We start from the raw sequence: 20872 nt of genomic DNA, 5'->3' as shown, positions 1-20872 counted from the left end.
ACACATACATACACGCACACACACACACAACATACACATAGACACACAGACCACACACACACACAGACACACACACACACACACACACACACACACACACACACACACACACACACACACACACACATACATACATACATACATACATACATACATACATACATACATACATACATACATACATACATACATACATACATACATACATACATACTTACAAACATTGCAGAAATTACGTTAAATACATAAATCATAAAAGAGTATTCCCTCTTCTGACCATGAGATGAATCTTACAAGCAAGTAAGAGACGGCAATTAGGATTTTGCATAGGGAAGTGCATATTTCACGTCTTACATTTTGGTTATTGCATACCTCATGGAGTTTTCCTTCTTACATATTGCAATGCTATATTTCAAGTCCCTTTACGGGTGCCGGGTGTTATTCTCGTGCTTTCATCTGCCAACTATATTTATATTGCCCACCCAAATTAAACAGAACATTACAAGTGCTAAGGTCTATTTACAATAGAATAGCCGTGCAGAGGTAACTAGTTATACAACTCGGCACGTGATGAGCGTATTCACTGTCAGATATTACTCGCTCTACCCGAGAATACCTGAACACTCTCAGGGAATATCCGAACTCTCCCCGAGAATACCTGCACATTCGGGGAACGCCCGAACACTCCTGAGAACTCCTTAACACTCTCCGAGAATATAGGTGTACCTCTGAGAGCAAGCCTCTCTCAATAGTAAGACTACACCATTGAGTGTATTCACACCTTATACTGAAGAGGTTTCAAAGCACGTTGCTACATGTGTATCAGCCTTTGTCAGTCACGTGTGGGCTATTTTTTTACGTTTCAATCTGCTTGTACACAATCGATTCTGTAAAAATTCTCGGAAAATATTAAAGCAAAATGCACGACGTCGTGCAAGTTATGGCATTCGTACCTCGTGGTAGTGGCTATTGGCAACATTTTTCAAGTTCGAAAATGCCGAGACTCAGCGCTGCCGATCGGAACATCGCCATAGGACGTATCCAAAGAGCGAAATCGCAGTCTTCTGTTGCACTCCACTTCAACGCCCACCACACCACCATTTGCCGCCATTGGGATCGATGCACACAGTTCAATTCCACTGAAGACCGTCCGAGAACCGGCCGACCAAGAGTTACCACCACTGCACAGGATCGCTACATTCGACTGTTCCATCTACGTCATCGCAATGCCACAGCTACGAAGGCTGCAGGACGCAGCCCTGGTTTGAGGAGGATATCGGACCAGACTGTCAGGAACCATCTTCGCGAGGCTGGAATCCGACCCAGAAGACCAGTTATCGTCCCTGTTTTGCAGCAGATCTATCGACTGCGACGCGTTGATGCCATACCTTACAGCCTTGGCATTTGAGAAACTGCAGACAAGTGTGGTTTATCGATGAATCACGATTTCTTCTTCACCGATGAGATGGAAGACAACGTGTTTATCGTCGTCGAAATGAGCGTTTTGACCCACATTGTGTACGTGATTTCGACAAATTCGGTGGCGGTAGTGTCATGGTGTGTGTGTGTGTGGGGGGGGGGGGGGGGGGGGGCAAATATCCTACACCACGAAATCTGACTTGGTTGTGGTTCCGGGATATTGACAGCAAATTGCTACATGAATCAATTTCTTCAATCTCACCTTCTTCCAATCATTGACCGCCTGAGGGAGCCGTTGCAAAAGTACAACGCTCCGACGCGCACAGCTCGTGTCACGGTAGACTACCTCCATAATGCCAACATCAACGTTTTGCCCTGGCCGTCGAGATCTAGAAATCTGAACCCAAATCGAACACCTCTGGGATGAACTCGACCGACGTGTACATCAACGTCAGAACGCGCCGCAGACACTCCCACAACTGGCCAACGTGTTACAAGCAGAATGGCGCAGAATTCCGGTGGACAGAATTCGTACACTTATCCAGTCATTGCCGAGAAGATGTAGAGCCGTGATTGCTGCCCGGGGCGGTCAAAGGAGATTCTGAGCTCAGCGCAACGTTGTGGACATGACAATGAACAATTTTCAATGCCTTTTTACAACCACAACATGTGACTATCGAGCTCCAAAATTTCATATTTTCGCTGATTTGGTTGATGCATGTCATAGTATCCCAATTGCGTGGATCGATACTCATGATGTCAATCACTGGGATAATCCTTTGAATGGGCAAACACACACATACTAGTGCCAGAAGTCAAGGAAAGCGTGCAGTCATGTGATTCATAAGTTTTGCACAAATATTGAATGAAGCGCACATAATATATCAGGCAGCAACAACTGATAGTGAAGCGGTCATTTAGATAAGATGCACACGCAGAAGTGCCACTAATTCTCCATACAGAACCTTGATGTTATGTCTCTGACGATATGATGGCACCTGCGTTAGACATTCTTACATGGATCGTGTCACTTGCCATGCATCAATAGGAACGCATGTGTCCTATCCTTCAATTCATTTGTCACTCAGGGGCCGTTGAATAGCCTAGTGGTAAAGTGTTAAAGCGTTCGTCACGCCGAAATTCCCAACACGGATTCAATGTGCGAAGCCCATTTTCCGGTGTCCCCCGCCGTGATATTGCTGGAATATTGCTAAAAGCGGCGTTAAATCTCACTCACTCACCCCATATGTCAATCTCGGTTGAAGTGCTTTGTTGGTTCCAATAATCGGTGTTTTGTTGAAAATCTACAGTAGAGATTATTGAGGAAAACACCAAACTGTTTTGGACTTGATGTTTTCTGAATGTGTTCTGAGACATACACCGTTTGAACATGGTGTTTGAGCACAATAAATAAAACTAAGAATGCAATATTTGACCCTTTTAACATTTTATTAACCGATACAATAAGAGTGTTGAGCAGATGTGCATAGTCAAGCGTGATTAGAAAGGTGCAGTCTACTGTTTGGCGATAATACACGAGATCTGTGCTTCACATTTCCGTGTTTCACGTCTCCGTGCATCACGTCTCCGTGTTTCACGTCTCCGTGCATCACGTCTCCGTGTTTCATGTCTCTGTGCTTCACATCTCCGTGTTTCACGTCTCTGTGCTTCACGTCTCCGTGTTTCACGTCACTATGCATCACGTATACGTGTCTCTGTGAGTCTCGGTATCTGAAATTGAAGTTTAACATTAATAAGGCGTGATTCAGCAGAACCGATATAATTATATCACCTAGCTACGTCCCGAGATATTAAACACTGCGTCCCGGCTACACGACCCGTCTGCGCCAACACCAAATCCTTCCAAGCTATAGGGGGAACGGGTGGCCCAGTCGTCGAAATGTTGTGCAGAGTTGCGCCCCTTCGGCCGGCCATAAACCTTTGATCGTGGGTTCGAATCCCGGTTAGCCCCCATTATGTTTCTAGACATGTCAGCACCATACCCGTGCTCTTGCTTAACAAGAGTGCTAAACGGCCTGCATCAATTAAGGCCTACCTCCCACATAAACCTCAAACGCTTGATGGGTATTTTCGTTCATGTAAATTGATAATAAACAGGAATTTGCAATCGTACCTGAATGATTTAATAACATATTTTATTTATTCTATGTTTATGAAGAAGATACCTACTGGAATTATCTCTTCCCGCATCATTAAACCTCTAAGTATTTTTCCATTTCAATGAGATAATGAGAAAACGAAGAATACAGCGCCATAGGGTATTTGTCTTACCTAGAAGCCGTAATTCCCAGATGCAGGACTGGTGTCTCCCATTGGCTGCGCGTCTCCTGCGGTCTCCATGGCGAAGTGATGGGCCAGGTGATGGGCGGCGAACATCCTCACGTGATGCACGTATTCCTTGGAGCTCACGCACAGCGTCTTCACAAGACCCTGCAACGTTGTCAATGTATAGTAATCTCAGATGGCGAGGCCGCGTCACGCCAACAGACGTTAAAATAAGGTACTTGTTGTTACCCTGCCTACTGGTCCATTAAGAGGATTAAGTGGTCGGCTTGGAGTCAGTATGCTGTGTCTGAGTGAGTATCCAAGGTTAAAACTACGGCATTGTATCAAAGAACATAATCGGCATTTGTCCGGCAGCTTCACCAACGTGTGTGCAGGTTACATGATTCCGACTAAGCAGTCATGATACCCGGTGTTACGCTAAAATGTGAGCGTATCCTGCCCCACCGGTGACACCCGTCACAAACACATGCAAAGACAAGTCATATGGTACACGTCAAAATAGGGAAATGCATCGGACATAATTTTTGTCACTGATAAATTTCCACTTGGAACAAATGCTGCTGTTTAATATACAACCGAGCAACAGAAAGAAAACGCTAAAAACTGAATTTAACCAAACTATTACAAATGTATCAAAACGTTACTAGGTTCAAAACAGTCAAACACTGCAAACTTAAGGTCTAGGGTTTCACTTCTAGCCACTATCATGAGCATGATCTCTTTTGCCCAGCACTTTAGTGACATATGTTCGGCCTACATAATAAAAACAAGAATGGACACCAGGCAAACTGAGCTTACCTTCATGAACATTTTCTTGGCCTCCTCTTGTGTCCTTGGGTGTGGGAAGGCCATGTGTTCGTCGATGTCCATGACGTCAGTGTTGTTGCTGCTCGCCTCGTTCATGTTGCGCACACTGTCGGGATTGAAGAAGCGTTGAAGGTCCATGATAGACTCACTGCTCTTGCAGAACTTCATCAGTTCAAACACAATAGTGAAGACGTACTGCTTCTTCTTCTCGGTAAAGGTCCTCATCATTTCGGCGAACTCCTGCTCTTTGTGGGCCTGTCAAGGTGAGTGAGTGAGTGGGTGGGTGGGTGGGTGAGTGAGTGAGTGAGTGATCACGGGAATGGTGCTGACAAATCTAGAAACATAATCTAGAACCATAATCGTAGTGAGTGAGTGAGTGAGTGAGTGATAAATGGAGGGAGGTAGGTATAATTTGACGTCGCAATGCCCCAGCCTCCACGCAAAAATGTAACGTGACTGAACTTACTGAACAAGTGAGTGAGTCAGTTGGGTTTAATTCCGCTTTGACAGGTATACCAGTTATACCACGGCGTGTCAGCTTAATGTGGAGGAATGCAACATGTTTACCACGTTGGTGAAACCCACGAGCACGGGAATGATGCTGACTAGAAACATAATCGTAGCGAACCAGGATTCGAACCCACGATCATAGTTTTCTGGGGTTCCCAAATGGCGACTGGCTTCCCGTGCCCCCTTACTAAACAAGGGCATGAACATTATTTATATTACCTCTTGCTCTCGTTCCGTGAAGGTGTATTGGTACATACCAAACATCGCCAATCATTAACCAGCATAACACTTTCTCAGTATTGACAAGATGAAGGGGCAAGGAGTAGCCCTGAAAGGTCGTTACAAAGAATACAGAAGTTGCTAACCCGACAACGTCTCCTGTCTTCCTGTTGTACCAGGAGGCACGGGTGGCCCAGTCGTCTAAGGCGCTGCGATTCGCTGTGCAAAGTTGCGTCCCTTGGGCACGCCCGAAACCTATGATTGTGGGTTCGAATCCCGGTTCGCCCCGAGTATGTTTCTAGGTTTGTCAGCACCATACCCGTGCTCGTGGGTTTCACCGAAGTGGTAAACGTCTAAGACCTGCATTACTTGGGCTTTCCTCCCACATTAAGCTGACACGCCGTGATATAACTGGAATACTGTTCAAAGCAGCGTTAAACCCAACTCACTCACTCACTCACTCCTGTTGTACCACCTTCTAAATGCCCTTCAAAGACTAAACTGATGTTACTTCTCTGGTCAGTTCAATGGAATGCAAACGGATCCACTGTTCGGGGAACAAATAAAACTGCAAGATACTTGTACCTGGATATCATCGTATATACATGTATAATACTAATAATAATACTAATTGCGAAACAAGTATACGGAAACTCATTTGATGGTTGAATCCATTGATCCTCCTACTCCCGGGGTCACGGGTGGCCCAGTCGTCTAAGGCGCCGCGATTCGCTGTTCAGAGTTGCGTCCCTTGGGCACGCCAGAAACCTATGATTGTGGGTTCGAATCCCCTTTCGCCCCGAGTATGTTTCTAGGTTTGTCAGCACCATACCCATGCTCATGGATTTCACCGAAGTGGTAAACGTCTGAAACCTGCATTACTTTGGGCATTCCTCCCCCATTAAGCAGCCACGCCGTGATATAACTGGAATACTGTTAAAAGCGGCGTTAAACCCAACCCACTCACTCACTCACTCCTCCTACCCCCAACGTTTCTAAATTCTTACCTGAGCATGGAGTCTGAGCATCCCCTGCAACTTCTTCATCTTCTCTGCCTTCTCCCTGCGTTCCTTCATGGCGGCCTGGAACTTCTCGAACTGCTCGAACTTCTCCATCTTCTCCCTCTTCTCTCGCATCCACATGGCCACCTGTTCATGATGCTTCCGCGCTTGTTCCTCCTGCCACTGCCTCACGTCGTACTTGTGATGAAGTCTCCACCAGGAGAAGGGTCCGGGGCGGTCCCAGGGGGCAGCATGGCTGGCATGTTTCTTCGGCTCTTCCTGATCTTCACCTTCGCTCATCTTCCTGTCGTCACCTTCTTCTCCTTCCATCTGTTTCTGGAGGCTGTACCACTTGAGAAAGTCCGGCAACTTCTCCATCTGCCAACCCTCGAGCTCACCGTCAGCATCCTGGGGGTGACCAACCAGACAAGCTTACTACCTTACGTCGTTGTCGGTCATAACGGTAGATCAGGTTAAACCCATCTTCAGTCTATATGGTACTATGTGATTAACTCATGTATTCCAAGGTTTCAGATATGAAATATCTGCGTGTTTAAAAGCGGTGCGTTAATGGTTTACATGAACGCTATGTAATAGGAGCATGCTCATCTTATAGCACCACCTTACATGACATATCTCGGGTTTCACCAATTTCCGAAGCATCAGCTCTGTGGTTAAATGTCTTGGGAGTGGGCAAGTGAGTAAGCATAGTTTTACGCCAATATCAAGGCGGATGACTCTAGACATGGGCTCCAGATATGTGGGGAAGGAACCCGGGCCTTTCGCGTGACGACCGAACGCTTAAACCTCCACACTACCCCAAAGCCCGTCATTCGTTCATATTATTAGGCATGTGGACACGCACATACAAATACAAGTAACCAAAAGTGACAAACGGGTTCGAATCCCGACATGGGTACAATGTGTGAAGCCCATTTCTGGTGTCCCCCGCCGTGCTTGAATATTGCTAAAAGTGGCGTAAAACCAAACTCACTCACCAAAAGTGACAAACATTGTGTCATCATGGGTGTATCGTAATGACTTGAGAAGCAAACAAATTAAATCGAAGAACACCATAATACAATTTCTATTCCTAATATATGATATGTAGAATAAAAAACACAGTCTGCTAATAATCACTACATAGCATATAATCTGAATGAGTGAGTATAGTTGGACGCCATTATAGCAATATTCTAGCAATACCACAGCGGAGGACACCAGAAAGAGGCTAACACATTGCATCTCTGTGGAGAACCGAACCCGGGCCTTTTGGAGTGATGGTCGAACGCTTTAACCACTAGTCTATCCCACTGCCTCATCTGAATGAACATTGGATAGCATATTCCTAAACTATAGTCAGACACATGTTAAAGGTAGTTGATCGAAAATACATGTATTCCATAATTGTGGTTATACACTTAAACAGGCACCATACCTACTAGTGCCCACAATACTCTAATGTAACCCAAAGTAACATCATTTTGAAATGTTCTTGGAAGAGAGGCATGGCTCGTTTGGAGACATGGGAATTATTGGAACTTTGGAATGGGTGTTCACTCTATGCTATTTTAAGGCTTGGAAAGCGCTGTTCAATCAAACAATCCCGCAGGTGAGCTCCAGTGTCTGCTTGATCCTACCTTGGACATGGCCTTCTGAAGCAGGGCATGAACATCCTCTCTCTCCCAGGACAGCGCCACAGGGGCGAGACATAGCAGCAGCAGCAGACAGACCATCGTTCTGGAGCAGGAAGAACAAACGTCTACATTTTACAAAAAAAAACAAAAAACATCTTGTGCTATGTTCTTTACAGTTTTGGTTGTTTTGGCTTCAAGTATGAACGACCATCAGTAACAGTGCAAAGGAAAAGATTATTGTTAACGACAGAAAATAACTATTTTCAAATATCCCTCAGTAACATTGGGCGTTAAAAGGCAAAATAGCGGAGACAATTATATGAATGGATCGTTGAAAATCAGTGACGACATCGGGCGTTCGCGAAATGCGTAAGCATGTCCTAGCTTATCAACCTATGCTTGTCGAAAGAGGCGACTAAAGGGATCGGGTGGTCAGTCTCGCTGACTCGGTTGATGCATCTCATCGATGGTTTCGATTGTCTGGTCCAGATTCGATTATTTTCAGACTGACGTCATTTAGCTGGAATAATGCTGAGCGTGGCCTTAAACAACCACAAAAAAAAACATATGCAGTTGTCAGTTGTCAATGCTTCCTTGCGAAAAGGTATGGATGACAACTAAGTGAAACAAAACTTGAATGTCAACTTACAGTGTCTTGTGTAGTCAACAGCGAGGCAGGAACCGTCACTGACTAGGTGCCCACCGCCAACACTTTTATATCTAGCGGGGGATTTAACACGCACTCTACATCCCCTTCGGACAATCCACCCCAACATCTTACACTCACAATGAACATCCGCCCACCTCACCTGTCGTAATTTGACCAAATGTGGGGATTTCTTACAAGTGGAAAAAACGGTAACTTGTGACGGCACGCAGCTTGTCATTTACCGGCCAGTCCTTTGTCCGAACTGTGGACCGTTTGCGGGGATGATTTGTCACCTTAAACAATCCAATTATGCGAGGGCAGATCAGTTTGACTTGTGCGTCCAAGTCACATGAGGACAAAGTGACAGACGTGTGTTCGATGCCTCTTTCGATGACTTTTGTTTCAGTCTTAAACAGTTTCTAATTTAAACCAATGTGAAAACAGAAAGTATAGAGTAGACTTTAAGACCTCCATCTGGACAGAAGGATCATCCGAGTTCAAGTTTGTTTGCATGGCGCATGGGAGGAGCTTCTCGAAACCTTGCGAAGTGATCAGCCTCAGGTTATTCTGGTTGTTGTCCATGTTGATTTAAACTCATAACGTATGTGGAATACTAATGTCAAGCAATTGTCAACAATGATAATTTGTAAATTAGAAAATCATGTGTCAACGTTTTCGTAAGATAAAGAAAGACAGGTGTCATTTGTGTAAGAGAAATAAACAATTAATGCAAACTACAGGTATATGTAACTAACGGGATCGGGCGGTCAGGCTCGCTGACTTGGTTGATGCATGTCATCATATCCCAATTGGGTAGATTGATGCTCATGGTGTCAATCACCGGATTGTCTGGTCCAAATTCGATTATTTACAGTCCGCCGTCATATAGCTGGAATATTGCTGAGTGCGGCGTTAAACAACAACCAGACAAATAAAATAAACAAAACATCCGTTTCATTTAAACAGCACCTTGAATCTTTCATTATCTATGCACAAATATTAAACTGGCAGCTCGCATGTTGTCGTCACTCCACCATGATGGAAAACGAGCAGTTAAATTATTATCTATATCTATTGTTCTTCCGAATGAAAGACATGCTAAGTTGATATTTCACAACGCATCTCGTTAACGAAGCATGTTCTGTCAGTTACTGACAGAAAATCTGTCAGGGAAAAGAAAGTACATATACTCCTAAAATTGTATTTGACCAATACATTACTAACAATAACACACCGTTACAATGTTGACCTGTTGTGATATACTCATTGATATGATGCATGTTTTATTGTCTATGATACCCGTCTAGAATACACCACGAATAACCATCAAACATGTGTATAGTTTCTTTTGCCCGGCAGTTCAGAAAGGATCAGGACCCTTCTGATTGATTATGGCGTCATATCGTCAATGTCGATACTATAAATATAAGAGCGACAAAACTGTTCATGATTATATGAAAGAGCTGCTGAAATCAGAGTCCATAGTACGATTCTGACTATGACATGTTTTTTTAAGAGTGAGTGAGTATGGTTTTACAATATTAGCAATATTCCAGCAATATCACGGCAGGGGACACCAGAAATGGGCTTCATACATTGAACCCATGTCGGGAATCGAACTCGGGTCTTCGGCGTAAGTGCTTTTTAAATTACGAACAGAGACTTACATTCACTCTGACGTATTGAATGTGACACAACAGTAAACACCCAACTGGGTTATTTGGTGGATATGGGTCTAAGGTAGTCCAAATGTACACCCCGGGTACCCACCACCCTATTACCCGACCTTGCCCGGGTACCCATTGTAGATACTTAGAGATAGGTACAATATGTCCGATTCAGAAAAGCTTGACCGTAGCCCTGTCAAAATGTATTTAGATACACGTGAAAAACCATCCGGTCATGTATAAACTAAAGTTTATTGCATAAAACTTTATCTTTATTCACACTGTGACATGTAAAAGTCCGAAGGAATGAGTGCATTGCCAGAAATAAGGGGAACATTTGTTGTGTAACCATGGAGTTTAAGATAATTTTTGTCATGAAACAATATATCACGTGACTAACCACGTGTCCGGGTAGTCCTGTGGGTACCCGCGGCCGAGTCCTGCTCAGGACCCACCGACCCGAGTACCCGACCCGAGTACCCGAGTTACCCTTCCCAGCCTAGTCCACGGCAATGTATGCTTTTCTTAAGAGGCGACCAAGTGATACCTGGACGTTGCTCATAATACCAATCACAGGTTTGTCAGGTCTAGATTCGATCATTTACAGACCACCTTAAATAGCTATTGTTGACAAAAAAAAACAAAGTGAAATGTCTTATGTCTTCAACACAGCGATGAGTACTGTCCGTTACAATTACATTGCAATGTATTACACCTGATATTTACTGTAATATTTAATTCTTCACTGTCCACAAATATGTTTATTAATTTTAGAAACGTATACATTACAGACACAGGGGCTATGTTTTATTTTTTTAACTGTTTTCTTTATAAATACATGCCCGTACCTTAAAAAAACCAGTAAGAACGTATCGATACGGATGGACATACCGCAACTTAATTCAAATCAGTTTACAAACGTGTGTGGCAATATTCAAACTATTTGAAAATAAAACAACAATAAATTCAAATATTCCTTTTAGAAATGTGTTATCAAGAGCCAAGCGTTTAATAAAAAAGGGCAGTGGGGTAGCCTCGTAGTTAATCTTTGGCTCGTCACACAGAATATCTTGGTTCGATTCCCGCATGGGAACATTGCGCGATTACCAATTTCTCTATCCTTCTCGGTGATATTTCTGGAATGTTGCTAACAGCGGCGTAAAAATCCTACTCACTCATTCAAAGCATAATAATTTATTCATATTTATTATACAATATTTCCTGAACTGCCGAGCAAAAGAAGGTATGCCCCCATAATCCATGGTGACTAAACATGAAACAAACAAGAAATGGATATTCGATTGTCATGTATTTTATACGGGTATCATAGTTGTGTTTTGGGCCTTAAGTTTGAAGTGTTTCAGTGACTGTGTTCAGCCTAATAGCATTTCGATAACGTTTGTCCTTTTTGGGTAAATCCAATTTTCAAGTATACTCTCCACTACCGGCAGTTCATATCGCACCTGTTTTGTCTATCATTCGTTCTATTTTATATCGAACCAATCCATCGGTCATCCTACGTCCTAGACTGACAGTTCCAGTTTTTGACCCGACAGTACGCAGTGTGTTATACAGAGTCTACTGTACACCATATGTTACTCTGCGCGCACCTCACGTACAGCGTCTCTCGCAGCAGTCACACTATGTACTTTGGAGGAGGACTGAACGCTCGAAGTTAAAAGTTGAAAGTCATCTTAAAGTTGCCACTACCTGGTCAATCCCGCAGAGAGCTCACCTATGTTATTGAGTGGATCAAACGCGTGTGTTCTGGCTGTTAACAGTTAGTTGAAAGGATGCACGTTGGCCTGATTTGCTGTGCTGACCACGTTTCAGTATGGGCTAAAACCTTCAACTAAGAAAAGCAGGACTTACTTCAATATCCGTGTTTTTACAAAGACACGTTTTAATTAGCATTAATGTGGTGATGACCAATATAATATTATTGGAATTTTATAACTTTGGACAGTATTTCAGTTACCTTGCGGTGAGAAAGAAGATTCAGGATTCGAATCCATGTCAGGCGGATCCTGCAACGTCTAAGGGACAGAACTGTGCACTACCATTGTTGTGTACAATGAGTACGTATTAGCAAACGATGCAGTAGTCTCGTGTATCTCGCCTATTTCATAGCGGTTTGTGAAAGTGAGTGAGTGAGTATGGATTTACTTAGCTTTTAGTAATATTCCAGCAATATCACGACGGGGGACACCAGAAATGGGCTTCACGCATTGTACCCTTGTGGTAAATCAAACCTGGGTCTTCGGTGTGACGAGCGAACGCTTTAACCACAAGACTACCCCCATCGCCCTGAGTTGTAAAAGGGAAGCAGGTCCTTAGCAGGCAGGCGAGTGCATAGTCGATCATAATGCAATCCTCGTAAAGTGGTATTATGACACACGATTCTAAACGCCTTTGCGACATTCATAGGATAGCATACACAGCGTTATACAAAACGAGGCAGTCACCGTCCAAACAGTATACAACATGCAGAGTGTTATACAACACGAGATCGTCACTGCCCCATCTGTACACAACATACACTGTGTTATAATACACCAGATAGTCACTGCCCCTATGTATACAACATACACTGTGTTATAATACACTAGATAGTCATTGCCCCCTATGTATACAACATACACTGTGTTATACAACACGAGATCGTCACTGCCCCATCTGTACACAACATACACTGTGTTATAATACACCAGATAGTCACTGCCCCTATGTATACAACATACACTGTGTTATAATACACTAGATAGTCACTGCCCCCTATGTATACAACATACACTGTGTTATACAACACGAGATAGTCACTGCCCCCTCTGTATACAACATACACTGTGTTATACAACACGAGATAGTCACTGCCCCCATCTGTCTACAACATACACTGTGTTGTACAACACTAGATAGTCATTGCCTCCTCTGTATACAACATACACTGTGTTATACAAAACGAGATAATCACTGCCCCCATCTGTCTACAACATACACTGTGTTATACAAAACGAGATAATCACTGCCCCCTCTGTTTACAACATACAATGTGTTATACAACACGAGATAGTCATTGCCTCCTCTGTATACAACATACACCGTTATACTACACGAGATAGTCACTGCCCCCTCTGTATACAACATACACTGTGTTATACTACACTAGATAGTCATTGCCCCCTCTGTATACAACATACACTGTGTTATACTACACTAGATAGTCACTGCCCCATCTGTATACAACATACACTGTGTTATACTACACGAGATAGTCACTGCCCCCTCTGTCTACAACATACACTGTGTTATACAACACGAGATAGTCACTGCCCATCTGTATACAACATACACCGTGTTATACTACACGAGATAGTCACTGTGATCCTCTTCAAAATTGAGTGGAGGTGACTATCAGTGACTCGGAAAAAGCGTGAGGCATTTTGCTTTAAAGTGTGGTATAAGGGATTGAATCTCCCACTGACAAATGTATTTCCCTCCCAGGTGGGATATTTTGTATTTTGAGTGAGTGAGTGAGTGAGTATTGTTTTACGCCGCTTTTTGCAATATTCCAGCAATATCACGGCGGGGAACACCAGAAATGGGCTTCACACATTGTACCCATGTCGGGAATCGAACCCGGGTCTTCGGCGTGACGAGCGATCGCTTTAACCACTAGGCTACCCGACCGCCCCTTTTGTATTTTGATCACCATCACGTGAACCAATCAGATCTTATTATTCTGACATGGAGATATGATAATGCTTTGAAACACGCACAGCTTATGTAGAACAGTTACAGTCTAACTATTTTCATTTGTTATCATGACCATAGCGTACATGCGTATTGTCAGATAGACAGCACCACGACATATACGTGTATGCGCTCACGATGAGTGGTGCCACCCAACGAGGAAAGAAGAGAAAGCTTGAGGATGTTGCTGAAACCCCACAAGATCAAAATCAAAAGCGTCGTACCTCCATGGACAATGGACATAGCACAAATGATGAAGGTAACGTAAATGTAAAAATTCTATGAGCAAAAGAAAGTGGCCCTAAAGTATCAAGGGTAATTTGTGAAATGAGAACTAGTTCATGTGTACAATGTTATTTCTCCTAGAGTTTGTATCCTTTCAAAACACATAAATAATATTGTGACATATAACATATATGAACAGGTGAAGGTTAATACATGTGAGGATTTAAGAAAAGTCCAAGTCGCCCAGTACATCTTAACTCTAGATGTGGATTTTTCAGACTGTTCAAAATGCAAGACCATTGTTAGAGGTATCAAGAGCTCGCAGCGTGTCCTCTCAATGCATGTTGACATCAGAAGCATCTGCCCGCCAAAGACACAAGATTCAGCGATAAGTCTGAAAGTAAAGCCAGGCTCGTCCAAGAAAGGAAAACCTTACAGACAACAGGAGGATGGTGAAGAAAGTAAAAACCAAAAGCAAGATAACCTGGAAAAGACCGACAGAAAAATCAAGGAAAAGGATCGTATTTTTGAGCGTATCTGTGCACTGAGAAACTCAAGGGGTGGCATATTGCTCATATACTTTACACATATGGACGACAGCGACCAGTTTCTTGGACGATTTGATGAACTGATCGATGACAGGCTAAATGAACTGATTGAGGATGGAACCTTATTCCATGAGAGTTATTTCAGAGACTGGCTGAAAAGAGAACCCAATTGTCTCTCCATTACGTGCAACCCTTCATCGACTATTTCTACCACAAACTACAAGACACACATCAACCTCAATAAAGGCTTTGCTAAACCTACACTTTTAAACATGCGCTACATCCTGAGTAACGACAGGTTATGTGGGGAATATGAAGAGAAGTCGCTCCACAAACTGCAAGAGGCGAGCAATGTGCAACTGAAATCCTTCCGAAAAGCACACAATGTGGCGAGGGCTGAATGGGCACCCTACATCATGGAGGGGCTTCGTCTGAGGGAATTCATTTCATCCTTTGCAAACCAGAAAGAAGGTGGGTACTATTTCCTAGGAGTTGCTGAACAAGACAACGGAGAAATAGACACCTACAACACAAGAAAGGTATCCATTGAAGGATTCGAATTGAACGAAACAGATCATGAGACTCTCAAATCAGAAATATTGCACCAAATTGATTCAAAGGTGTTGTTTCTTCCGCCGGACAGGTCCCTTATTCCCAAAGATGTGATAACAAGGTCTCCGAAGCTTACGTTTCACAAAGTGGAAGGCCAAGAAGACACCTATGTCCTTGAGGTATATATGCCTTCTTTAAGTGGAGTTGTGTTTTTCGACAGAGATGGTCCGGACTCATTCCGTCTTAATGAGAACAATTGTATCCGACGTGTTGAACCACAGGAATGGCGTCGGAAAGTTTTGGAGCATTCTGTAATGTAAAAAATCGTATTAACTTTTCATATGTTAATCGAATCTGTTGTTTTGCCTTTGGACATTTGAAACACCGACCTCTGAGTGACTTGGTCACACAAAACACTCTCCACAAGACTGTATGGCAAGAGGGTTGACGTCTTTACATATTACTGCAACGACAGTTCGTTTCACTACTTTTAGTACACTCGAGCATGTTCTTTATACCAATATTTTAAAGAGTGTTATGCGACTCCAGCCTCGAAGGTGTTTGATCAAGGTTACAACATTCAAGGCTTCAGTATAGATTTTAAAAAAGTGGTAGACATGTGGAGGACATTTTCACATTTGACACATCAGTGACAAAAATGATGTCCGATGAAATTCCCTATTTTGACTTGTACCTTTTGTTCCCGTGTTTTTTTTTCAGGTGTACCTTTGACTTGCCCTTGCATGTGTTTGTGATGGGTGTAACCGGTGGGGCGGGAAACGCTCACCTTATGGCAGGCACCTTGTATCTCTACTATTTTGAGAATGATTCATAAACGCATGTTCATGAAATAGTCGGAATCATACAATCTGTCTTTGGCAGAGATTTCGTATGAACATGGATTTTGTCGCGTTTATTAAAATGTAACTGCTTACCGTAATGTTTTAGCTTGGTTTATTGCTTTGTGTAAATAAATCCTTAAACTTCATTTTGGTTGTTCCTTATCAATGAGCCTTAATGCAATCCTTCTGTCTGTTGTTGTTGCTTCAAGTGTTTAAGAGGTCGCCTTCTGCCGTAACAATTTCGGCTGATCTGAGATTCATGTGTCTGTCTTCTTACGTATGTTTTTATTTATGCCGTTCAACGTGTCAAGTCTCCTCGCTAGTTATCCCTTAAGGCAATCACATGACAGTTCATCTATGGGTGATACGTTACTCTAGCGTATGCAGCGTAACTGTTAATTCAGCACTATGAGGTGAATTGTTGAAATTGGGTTTGACGTCGCGTTCAAGATTTTTGTATTTATAGTGACGTGCATGCACGTGTGTGTGTATGGCTGCTTGTTGGTTGGTTGGTTGGTTGGTTTGTTGTTTAACGCCGCACTCAGCAATATTTCAGCTATATGGCGGCGGTCTGTAAATAATCGAGTCAGGACCAGACAGTCCAGTGATTAATATCATGAGCATCGATCCACGCAATTGGGATCGATGACATGCATCAACCAAATCAGCGAGCCTGACCACCCGATCCCGTTAGTCGCCTTTTACGACAAGCATAGTCGCCTTTTACGGCAAGCATGGGTTGCTGAAGATCTATTCTACCCGGGATCTTCACAGGTCTTGTCCATGAGGGGATTGCAACTGTCAACCATTGTGCATCATCCGCATAGAAGTGATGAGCCACATGCTGTTCTTGATATCAGATGCCCCATGGGCCAGTCAAGCATACACACATGTATTTCTGTTGTCGCATCCTCCCTGCAAAATCTCAGTTGTCTAGCCTATAGCTATAGCAGGTGAAGAAATTGTATTTATGAAAAGAAATTATATCTTTCTCTTGCATGGGCATACAATATATCTTCAGCAACCCACTCTTGCCGTAAGAGGCGACTAACGGGATCGGGGGATCAAGCTCGCTGATTTGGTTGATGCATGTCATCGTATCCGATTTGCGTGGATTGATGCTCATGATGTCAATCACTGGATTGTCTGGTCCAGACTCGATTATTTACAGACCGCCGTCATATAACTGGAATATTGCTGAGTGCGGTGTTAAACAACAAACAAACAAAACAAACAAATATAAAATGAGTATTTTACTTTTCGTATTCTCCATACAGAACCTATCGCTATTGCTGGCCTCCCATACACTGACATTAAGTACACCTCAGTATCAGCATTTCCACCGACTGTGAAGGAAAGGGGAAACTCACTGGAGGAGATTTTTGAATCAGTACCCTCAGAAGGTACGTAAATTGTGTCACCTCATTTACCCTGTATTTATTACATGTACCACTTATATCACGATGGCAATTGTTTTCTCTGAAAGGAGAATCCAAACGTTTCTTTCAGTCAATATTCTGAATAGCCCTTCTTATATTCTGATTCACTGCATTGAGTTCAGGCAAATATTTTTCATGGTTTATTTCATCCTTTAAGGAATATTCCCGTCAGAAATGTTTAACACATTTGAAGCAGAAGAGAAGAACACGAACCTCACGTCACGTCTGAGAGACTTCATCGGAAAAGCAGGTATCGCACTTGTCGGCAGATCAATGGCTGCAACATGCAACTTGAAGAACACTGAAGCTCGTCCTGATAGTGTTATCTATGATGCTCTGTTGATCTCACAATCCCTTCCCCCAACATTGCTCACCTTTATAGAGGCCAAAGAAGATGCTGAAGTGGATATCGCCAGTGTCTCTACTGCTGAGGGAATAGACGACGAGGAGGAAAGAAAGTACAACAAATCCGTAGCCAAGGCAATGATGCATGCATGTTATTTCACTGATGAACACTTTGATGTGATCTACGGAATTATCAAGTCTGAAGATAATGAGACAACAGAAACATTTAACAGGAGACTGTCAAATATAAAAGAAGAAACATCAAAATATAGTATTGGTAGTAATCTGTTGATGTCTCAAGAACGATGTCTGAAAATCCACAAGGCCTTCATCATGATGTCTGCCCTATCTGACATTCGTTTAGTGCCAGCTGTTGAAGAGGACGTTGGCAAGGCATCCCACTATGTTGTGCCTGTGGATATGTACCGTAAACTGATGCTTCATCTTGATTCAACTCATCACAGGACCACTGTATCTCACAGTGATGAGAGCTTTCATTTACTGCTGAATGAACGATTCTCTAAAACAGGAAAAAATATGGTGGACGCAATGAAAAGGTAAAACCAAGCTTGGGCATTTTTGTTGCAAACAGTAGGGTTACAGAACGAGATACAATATTTCTATTAGTATGTAATAACAATACATGGGGGCCGTGGGGTGGACTTGTGATTAAAGCGTCCGCTCGTCATGCCTAAGACCCGGGGTTCGATTCCCCACATGGGTACAATGTGTGAAGCCCATTTCTAGTGTCCTCCGTTGTAATATTGCTAGAATATTGCTAAAAGCGTAAAACCATACTCACTCACTCACTCAATAATAATACAATGTGTTTGCAGAGGTGCACACAAGGTTGTAAAATCCATCTCAATATTGATTATTTCATTTCAAAATATTTCAATATACTGATATAAAATTATTTGCTTCTACAGACATACTGAAGGCTAATCGCTTATTTCTTGTTCAAATACAACATTGACTACTATATTACAGCGATCAACATGAGATAAAAACACAGAGCCATCGTCCTCTGCAACTCAGCGATGGCTCATCAAACAAAATCAAAGGTACGAACATTGCTTTGTGATTGAAACACAATCATCATTGCTTTGGCATGTTAAATGGATCATTAGTCGTTTACTCAGGATACACTTAATAAAAGTAAACCGAGGGGGGTCTTTGATGAAGAGTTGTTATGCATGCGTAGATCGATTGTCAACATATTCTCTTCAGATAGTAAGATGTTAAGGAACCTATTATATGTAGCCAATATATCCTTTTCAGGGTAAATTGGACAGGAACAATAACGTGTGAGTGCTTGGAGATAGTAATTGAGGCTTTCACATCCCAGGTTTCTGTTAACAGTCGAACATATCTTTACGCACCTAATGCCAATTACAACATATGAAAATTAACAAAAGCATATTTTTTCCTGTACTTTCAGGTGAATGCACAAAGCACAAGGCATTACAACTCCTAGAAAACAATGGGGTTTGGCTAAAATAGATCATCATGTCATCATGGTTACTATGCCACACAAGATGCTGGTTTGGGTCATGACAGTAGAGCCAGAACTGGTGAAATGCAAAACTGATTTATTTGTTTTCACAAATCGACAATTGACATTCTCGGCTTCCTATTGTTTGGACTTTTAAAACTATTCCAGATTCGTCAAATGTGCTAGTCCAAGTTCCAAGGTGTGTGTTTTCCTCACTGGATGGTGATCTCATTGTTAGTCTCCCTGGTAGGCAAGAGTATATTTCAGCACAGAGAAGAGGTGCAGTGTCCCCGAGGTGTGGCATTGAATTCAAAGGGACACATTGTCTTTGCGGATTTTTCGCTGAACAAATTTACAAATATTGGCAATGATGGTGCCTACCATGAAATTGTGTTGACTAGAGATGGTATTCATGGATCAGTTGGTCTGTGCTTTGATTGGTATGACTCATTATTTGTTTATATGGAGACCAAAGTGATTGCTGTGTTTGAAACTGTTTATGAGTGTTGATGGCGTATATAATGAAAACAGAATTATGGGGTCTATTTTCTAACAAGGGAGGACGAATGTGTCCCAGTACCCAATGCTTGTATGAGCATGTATGAGCCGACTATAGAGAACCGAGTGGTCATATTCCGTGACTTGCTTGATTGCTCGTCGTCATACACTGAAGGCCTGGAATATTGCTGAATGCAGCATTAAAACAAACAAACAAACATCTCCAAACAAAAAATATTTGTGCTGAGTTGATCCTCTGGATCAAAGTTATCTCAAGTCCTTGTATAGCTCTCTTGCATAAGAATTTGGTGTGAACAAACAACAAATAAATGGTATACAATTTACAATTGTGTTATGTAATAAACTTAGTTTACACATTAATACGAATGTCTGCACAGCAAATACAATGGCAGTACACAATAGAGTGGCAGTACAAAAATCAATAGCAATATAAGTACAATGGCAAAAAAAATAAAAGCAGTGATGATATTCACCTAGCAGCAACAGTGGTCGTCCTTCCAAATTAGGCTTTGGCTGGATATTCAGAGCTTCAAGCTTGATGGCTTCATCCAGTAGGGATCTTGTTTCACATGCAAAGCGTCACCTACATCTATATTATGACACCCTAAATATGCACGGCCAGGTAAATCCATAAACAAGTGAGCAAACTCTTGAATCACTAGAGCCTTTTGCTCAGATGACAGATGACTTGCTTGGAGAAGAGGAGAATTCATGAGAATGGATTTAATTTTCTCAAAAGCAGCCTGACAATTCCGGTCCCAAACAAATTTCACCTATTTGCCCAGCACATTAGTGGGACGGACTACCACATGTGAGAAATTCTGACAGAATTTACGCTAGTTACACAGCAATCTCATAGTTCCGTTTTGCTTTGTGGGAATTTCGAAATAGCTTCCACCTTTCAATTCAGATTATGACTAGCAACTTCACAAGCCTCA

General features: G+C 42.5%; 2 protein-coding genes across 4 annotated transcripts; one reads left to right on the top strand and one right to left on the bottom strand.

Moving 5' to 3' along the window:
- Window positions 1-2849: 2849 nt before the first annotated feature.
- On the bottom strand, window positions 2850-8605 carry LOC124115692. 2 transcript variants are annotated; one of them, XR_007218120.1, is made up of 7 exons: window positions 8550-8605; window positions 7904-8003; window positions 6270-6671; window positions 4525-4788; window positions 3712-3870; window positions 3048-3150; window positions 2850-2987 (listed from the first exon to the last, which is right to left on the bottom strand). XR_007218120.1 is itself a non-coding variant. In XM_046476774.2 (6 exons), exons 2-5 carry the CDS (start codon window positions 7997-7999, stop codon window positions 3712-3714), a joined length of 921 nt encoding a protein of 306 aa, XP_046332730.2. In that variant the 5' UTR covers window positions 8000-8003; window positions 8550-8605; the 3' UTR covers window positions 2850-3150. The 2 variants fall into 2 exon arrangements, 1 of the variants encoding a protein (XP_046332730.2); XM_046476774.2 differs by having other exon boundaries at window positions 2850-3150.
- Window positions 8606-14016: 5411 nt separating this feature from the next.
- LOC124113644 lies at window positions 14017-20240 on the top strand. 2 transcript variants are annotated; one of them, XM_046474106.2, is made up of 5 exons: window positions 14017-14228; window positions 17414-17539; window positions 17733-18477; window positions 18911-18984; window positions 19362-20240. In XM_046474106.2, the coding sequence occupies exons 1-5, from the start codon at window positions 14108-14110 to the stop codon at window positions 19421-19423; spliced, it is 1128 nt and encodes a 375-aa protein (XP_046330062.2). In that variant the 5' UTR covers window positions 14017-14107; the 3' UTR covers window positions 19424-20240. The 2 variants fall into 2 exon arrangements, with proteins under 2 accessions (XP_046330062.2, XP_048237485.1); XM_048381528.1 differs by lacking the exons at window positions 17414-17539; window positions 17733-18477; window positions 18911-18984; window positions 19362-20240 and adding an exon at window positions 14473-15937.
- The last annotated feature ends 632 nt before the right edge of the window (window positions 20241-20872 follow it).

Source organism: Haliotis rufescens, unplaced genomic scaffold (assembly GCF_023055435.1).
Source record: "Haliotis rufescens isolate VD_foot unplaced genomic scaffold, xgHalRufe1.0.p SCAF_4, whole genome shotgun sequence".
NCBI lineage: Eukaryota > Metazoa > Mollusca > Gastropoda > Lepetellida > Haliotidae > Haliotis > Haliotis rufescens.
The sequence above is the reverse complement of the archived record's forward strand: the minus strand, read 5'-3'. Positions and strand labels throughout refer to the sequence as shown.